Source organism: Pipistrellus kuhlii, unplaced genomic scaffold (assembly GCF_014108245.1).
Source record: "Pipistrellus kuhlii isolate mPipKuh1 unplaced genomic scaffold, mPipKuh1.p scaffold_m20_p_11, whole genome shotgun sequence".
Lineage (NCBI taxonomy): Eukaryota > Metazoa > Chordata > Mammalia > Chiroptera > Vespertilionidae > Pipistrellus > Pipistrellus kuhlii.
This window is the reverse complement of record NW_023425416.1, coordinates 23,308,569-23,315,051: the sequence shown is the minus strand read 5'-3', so window position 1 is coordinate 23,315,051 and position 6,483 is coordinate 23,308,569. Positions and strand designations below refer to the sequence as shown.

The 6,483-nt window shown below is 53.0% G+C and overlaps 1 protein-coding gene across 4 annotated transcripts in view; it reads right to left on the bottom strand.

The window, feature by feature from the left end:
• Positions 1 to 316: 316 nt before the first annotated feature.
• Positions 317 to 6,483, bottom strand: part of TFDP2 (transcription factor Dp-2) — a 115,041-nt gene continuing 108,874 nt past the window's right edge. For all 4 annotated transcript variants that reach the window (XM_036431238.2, XM_036431245.2, XM_036431243.2 and 1 more), the window contains 2 exons: positions 4,691 to 6,410; positions 317 to 4,621 (listed from right to left, as the gene is read on the bottom strand). In XM_036431238.2, the coding sequence (XP_036287131.1) occupies positions 6,227 to 6,410 (184 nt within the window). In that variant the 3' untranslated portion in view covers positions 317 to 4,621; positions 4,691 to 6,226. The remainder of the gene's footprint in view (positions 4,622 to 4,690; positions 6,411 to 6,483) is intronic.

Sequence of the window (6,483 nt, the reverse complement as noted above, 5' to 3'; positions counted from 1 at the left end):
CTGAGTATTTCCGTCATAGGTGGTGTCCATGTACTATAAAGTAGTGAGGGAAGCAGGATGGGGCAGAGCAGGAAGCTGAAACATGATACAGTTGCCAGAGAAACCGCAGTTATTCCATGAGTAACTCTGAAGTTGGGGTGACCCTTCAGATACCCTGAGTTGGGGCAAAAAGTCTTGGCTTTATACCCCTCACTGGCTGCAATCCCTGGGGGAGGTTCTCAGCAATTGGGGAGTATCTCGGTCTGAATGTAGGGGAGCTGGGCAATGGACCACAATATCCACTGACCCCCCCCATCCACCAATAATGAGGCCAATGTTATTTTAAATATTTATTTTTTCTATAGTGCATCTCATTCAAATCATACAACAGTCTGATACATATTTTTCCTTTCAAGAACAAATGACCTTCATTTCAGATGCTTTTTCTTTTTCCTTCTTTTAACCTTACAGGACGGACAAAGACACTCACACTTAATGGACAAAAACATCACTTGGAGTTTATTAAAGGTATAGCTTACCAAGCCTCAGTCCAGAGCGTCTTGAGTGTCTGGGGTGGGACGGGGAATGCAACATTTTAACGCCCACCCCAACCCTGTCACTTCTCCTGCGGGTGGTCCTTGAACCATCTTTAAGGAACACTGCTTAGGACTCGTCTGTTATCTACCAGAAGCAATTTCAGAAAATCCAGGAGTAATTACGTATACAGAAATAGCTCTTCTATAAAATTTCCATATAAAAATAACGGTATTTATTTACAAAGTTTGAGATGCTACAAAATAATACATCGTTATCAGGTTAGGTACTCCAATCTAAGAAAGTCTGCATCAGGCAAGTCAGATGTGGTGTGTGCATGTCCCCCTTGTTTCGCTTTGTTAAACTGCTTAGAGCATGTGGCACCATGATGTTTCCTTCATGCAGAAAAAAAAAATAAAATAAAAAAACACAGATCTCTATTTTCTGGAGCACATGATCAGAGTACAGTATCTCCAAATGAAAGGTGAACAAGTGGGTGATTGGGGCTCACAGCCTTTTTCTTTTTCACCTGCAAGTCAAATGTGACGGTGGTAAACAAACCAGCTCGAGGACCTCCGTATTGAACTGTGCCCCAAGCTCGGGCTCCTGAGCGGCCAGGGCGTGGCTGGTTGGAAGGTCCTTTACAGGACACTGGAGGGTTGGGACTGCCATGTACTAATGGAGAAAGAGAGGCAACGGCTCAGAAGGTGTTTTTGTTTTTGTTTTTGTTTTGTTTTTAGCAGAAAAGTGTCTGGGTCCTCGGAGACCTTTAGTAAGAAAAAAAAAATCTGACTTTGGTCATGAACTAGAAAACCAGGCCATTTGCCATCCGATGATGCCTGACACATGAAGATGACACACGGGGACAAAAGAATTGGTGGCGACACCCAAGCACCATCTGGGGAAGTGCATCCTTGTAGTGTTGGGATAAACGGAAACAAGCTGATGTGGCAGAGAAGGGTGGTGGGTAACTTCCCCTCAAGCCCCTTTCCCGCAGGGCTGTGTGTGTGCCAGTCTTTGCCCATGGACGCATTTCTTCCCAGACGTGTCCAGAGCTGGGTCTTCTGAGCCGAGAGGCCCAAAGCTGACCCCACAGCCTCCCGGGCAAAGGCCCTCTCCCCCTCCTGGCTGTGCAGTGCGTGGTGTGACAGGACTGGTGCTAACCCAGGCCCCCGGGAGGGAGGACCGCGGGGAGGGCCAGGTTTCCAGGCCATGTGGTCCTCCCGGAGGGAGGCATTCTGGTTGGCACAGACTCGGCACACGGCCTGAGGGGTGGTAGACAAGCGATGTCTTACTGAGCTGGCGGAGAGAGGTTCTCTCCTGTTCGGAGGCCCTTGGTGAAGGGGTGTCCTGTCCCGTCTCAGCCACATCAACTCCCAACGCAACTGTGGGCGAGGCGGGCCCGGTCCGGCCTGCTGGAGCAGCATATGGGCCTTCGTAAAGCAAAGGCCATGGGAGGACGAGACAAGCTACCTCGCCCGAGAGAATACAGCACAGAACACACTGCCTCGACACCACGTGCCTGGACGGACATCTGTCACACTTCTGTGCTGGTCAGTGTGTGTCCCCCACTTTTTCTTCCTTAGCCCTGTGTGCGTGGAGAGGTCTGTGGGAAACTGGATCCCAAAGGTGATCTAAGCATCCCTTTCTAGAGCTGTCTAGGTTGTGGAAAGGGGCTATTTCCTGAGAAACATTACAATTTGTGTGAATACTTAACTCAACTTTTTAAAGGTAAATTTTTAAGCAAATATCAGACTTGTTTTCCTTTTGAGTGGAATTTAAAGAAACAGGCACATTTCTGAGGGTCCCTCACACGCATGGCGCAGGCCCCTGGCCCCCGCTGTGGGCCTTCGATATGGTCGTCAGCGCCGTGGGCACATGCAAGTGAGGAACCTGTTTGGGAAAGTGGTTCTTACATAGTCTTTGGCTCCACCAATGCCAGTGTAGATGCAGAAAAAAGATGACCTTTTATATGTCCAATCTAAAAAGCTTTTATGTACCCAACAATTTGTAAAACTAGAAGAAACACCCAGAAAAGCAGTTACTTTTCCACCTTTCAGCTGGACGGTAAAAGCTAATGAGAACTTCATGGGTTAGGATCTTCTCTTGGTTCATGGGTACTGCTGGTAGGTAAGTTTGAGTTTTCTTTTATATACCAGCAATTATTTAACAGACTCCAGGGTGGATGCGTATGCCTGCTGATGTGGCTCAGGGGGGAGCCTAGGCCCGTGAACGGAGGTCACTGGTTTGATTCCCGGTCGGAACATATGCTCGGGGGGTTGTGGGCTTGTTCCCCAGTAGGGGGCACACAGGAGGCAGCCCATCAATGTGATGCTTGTGTCTCATTAGTGTTTCTCTTGCTCTCTCCCTCTCCTGCCTCTAAAATCAGTAAAACAACAAAATGTAAGCTTAGAACTGGAGCGGTGTGGCCGCTGGAATTCAGTGGACTCCAGGCGCATGTTATGGGACGGTGTGTCATGGGGCGAAGGCACGGAGAAGCCTGCCTCAGCAGTCTGACTCAGGACCAATGGCCACCCCCTACTAAAGCAGCCTTCCCCCAGGTCCCATTGCCCTTTCTTTTCCACAGCACTAACCGGCCTGGATGCTTTCTGTTCAGTGAGCTCAAATGCTTACTGAAGGGTTAAATCTTTACAGTCACTGCTAAGGCAGCATCTCAATGTCCACCTCTCAGAATGCTGGGGTTGGGACACGGCTTTCCTATGCCTGAGGGGAGCGAACAGGTAGGAAAGGCCCTTGAGGGGAATTACTGGTGAAGCCCAGCAGGGTGCTGTGTGGCTATGGCAGGCGGCCGAGGCCGTTCCTTCCTTTGCTGGCCTTGCCCCGTGCACAGCCGGTGCCTGCTGTGTTCTGCCTGCCCCAGGCGCCTGTCCCAACTGTGCTTGAAGCAGCTTGGTGGCCTCAGGACCCCAGTGGCCGAGACCTGTGGTTTAGCAAAGAGCTGTGACGGTCTGCCGGCTGACCTGAGCCCTCCTCCGAGTGCCTCCCTGACGGATCGGACGGGCTGAGCTGGCATCATTTCCAGTTCAGCAGAGGACAGTTGGCTGAGGGGAGTTACCCTTTTATCCTGTTAAATGGAGGAAAACACCGTTTCACCCCGCAGCTTCCACAGTTAAGTTGAAGGAAACGAAACACATGGTCATTATGTCAAGTTTTCCAGGGGCCACTGGTGGGCTTGTTGAGGTGAGAGGTCACCGTTAGCTCACTGAGGCCTCCGCGATCCTAAGGCACAGTTTGCGTCTGTCTTCCTGAAGGTGATTGGATGCACAGTGGGGGAGGGGAGGGGAGCCTGGGCAGGCACCAGGGGCCTTACGCCCTGCCCTTCCCACAACTTAAGGTCCCAGGCCAGCCAGGAGCCCACAGTGATCCTGGAGCAAGAATGAGCAAACCGATGCTACACACCTGAAAGGGTAACAGTAAATGGACCCCCGAGGGAAAGGCCAATTAAACTCCCCGAATCAGAGGGCCGCCCCTGGCAGAGCTGTCCTCCCGGGTGCAGCTCCCAGAAAGGCGCCTGATGTTCCAATCACTATTTCTAACGGCTTTTTCCACTTTGATTTCTATTCGACATTGTGCCTAAGCGTGGAGTTCTAGACCAGGATAACGTGTTAGGGTATTTATGGAGTGAAACAGGATTTATCTCGGCCTAGCTTCTGCCAGGGAGGGCTGTGCACCAGCCTGTACTGATGCCCTCGGGAGGGCTGTTAGATGTCCTCAGCAGTGACCCAGGTACCGAGGACCGGGACCATTTCCGGCCAAAAGCCACACCTACGGCTGGACGGCCAAGGATGGGGCACCAAGCGTAGTGAGTCTTTGGTTGCTTTTGCTTTTAAACCCATATTTTATCCATTTGAAGCACTGTAGCAGCAGGAGAGAGAGGATTTTGCTATTTAGTAGAGACCAGACTACGGCTGATGGGCTGCCATGAATGCAGACGTACAGGTCAGTACTCTGAGGACTGAAAAGCTAGCTGTGGCCCTGGGTCTCTCCAGGTCCCAGCGGGGCCCCTCCCACACAGAGAGGAGAAAGGGAGGGGCTGCTGGAGGAGGCGGTGTCCTCTTTAGGGACCACGGGGAGGGAGCCTGGTGAACTCCACGCTTAGGCACAATGTCGAATAGAAATCAAAGTGGAAAAAGCCGTTAGAAATAGTGATTGGAACATCAGGCGCCTCCTGGTCAGTGCTTTCTGGAGGCCGTGGGGACCTGGCTGCTCCGGGCACCTCCCCACTCTGCCCAGCTGAGACGTGCCTGGAACTTGGGCTGAGGCTGAATTCTCTAACACTGCCTCTATCTCTGCACTCTGCGTATGCACTCCAGCTTATTTCTGACAGAATGAGGTTTGTCTGAGAGAAACTTAAGTTCGAGTTGTATGTTTTTGTGTGTTCGCTTCTATGGCCTAACCAGCTCCAGGCCGGCCAGGTCTCCACCTGCTCAGTGAGCACAGGGCAGCGCTGTGGGAGGCAGCAGGAGGCACCTGCACTCAGCCTGCCCCTCAGGGGTGAGAAAAGGTCTGGCCTGGGCGGAGCCCAGAGGTGCTCGATGCATAATCCAGGGGCAAATCCGAACGGCCAGGGCAAAGCTGTGGAGTGAATTTTCTCTCGTTGTTTGCTCTTTTCCAGGCCAGGCTGGGGTCTCGCGCTCCTGTTCGGAGGAGCAGGGCTGGATGCGCCAGCACAGCGGTCCTGCGGCATCTCTGGCTACAAAACACAGCTACCGCCCGGCCAGAACCCAGCCACTCAGCGCTCGCCACTTCTCAGAAGGCGGCATCCGGTGAGTGTGAAAACGGTTTACCCAGGAAGAACTCGGTAAGGCCATTCTGATGAACGAAAATGTAGAAAAGGTGACGTGGACAGGAAAACGGTGCTTTCGTGTTCGGGAAATGACACTTGGTTCATTTCCACAGACGCACACGGGGGAACTCACAGGACTGCTGCAGGGAACGGTGAGCAAGCCGCCTGGCCGGAGGGCTGTGCTCCTCAGTTTCCAATGAAAGCGCTGGGGGGGAAGGCGTGGCCACTGATTAAAATGCCACTCTTCCCTGTGAGGCGGCGATGAGAGTGCTGGCGGAGGCAGTGCTGGCGGAGTGTGATGCATGGGAAGGCTATTCTACCGTGGCCCCCAGAAGTAGCCCTAAAGGTTCTAGGCACCAAATGCATTGGCTAAGAGTGATCACTTCCACTTCCCTATAAATTACTCTAAATGTCACTTAGGGACGTAAGAGTTAGCGCGCTCCTTTCTAGAAGCTGTCTAAGGCAGCTGGTGCGTGAAGCACCTCAACTAGGCTTTCAGCTGGCTCAGCAGTGCGGCCCCCTGTCCGTGCCTCCCATGGAGAGATGCAGGAGATCTGGCCACTGAGCAATCCTGGTCCTAAGGGGGAGTATGGGGGGGGGCAGATCCCACCTGCGGGAGGGAAATGAGCTTTGGTCATGCGGCCCGGCTCTCCCAGGACAGTCCCCCTGGCCCCTCAGAAAGCTCGCGCTGAGGGCTGACCTACTACCCTACCGTCGTTCTCGTCCGCACCCGGCAACGTTCACCTCACGCGTGTCAGCCTGCGTGTGATCCGCGGGTTGTTTCCCTAGTTCCCACCGGACACACAGTGCGAACAGAAGCAAGGGCTGAAGCAATCGTTTCAAAAACAAGAGCTCACACTAAGAACACACATGAGCATCGGTAGGAGAGTGTGGGTCGCCCTGTCTTTATTCTGGGGAGGAGGAGGAGTCCTCCTCGTCCTCCTCGTCGTCCTCGTTGAGCGAGCAGGGCGTCTCCCCGCGGGACTCGGAGCCGTGGGAGGCCGCACTGCTGGACTGGTGACTGTTCGGGGCGAGGAGCTGCCCCGTTGCTAAGGCCACTTCAGCATCCAAGCAGAAGCCCGGGTTCACGCTAGCAAACAATCCAAACACACAGCTCGTTAATGTGGCGAAGGCTTCCCGCTTCTTTGCACGTGGGAATGGAG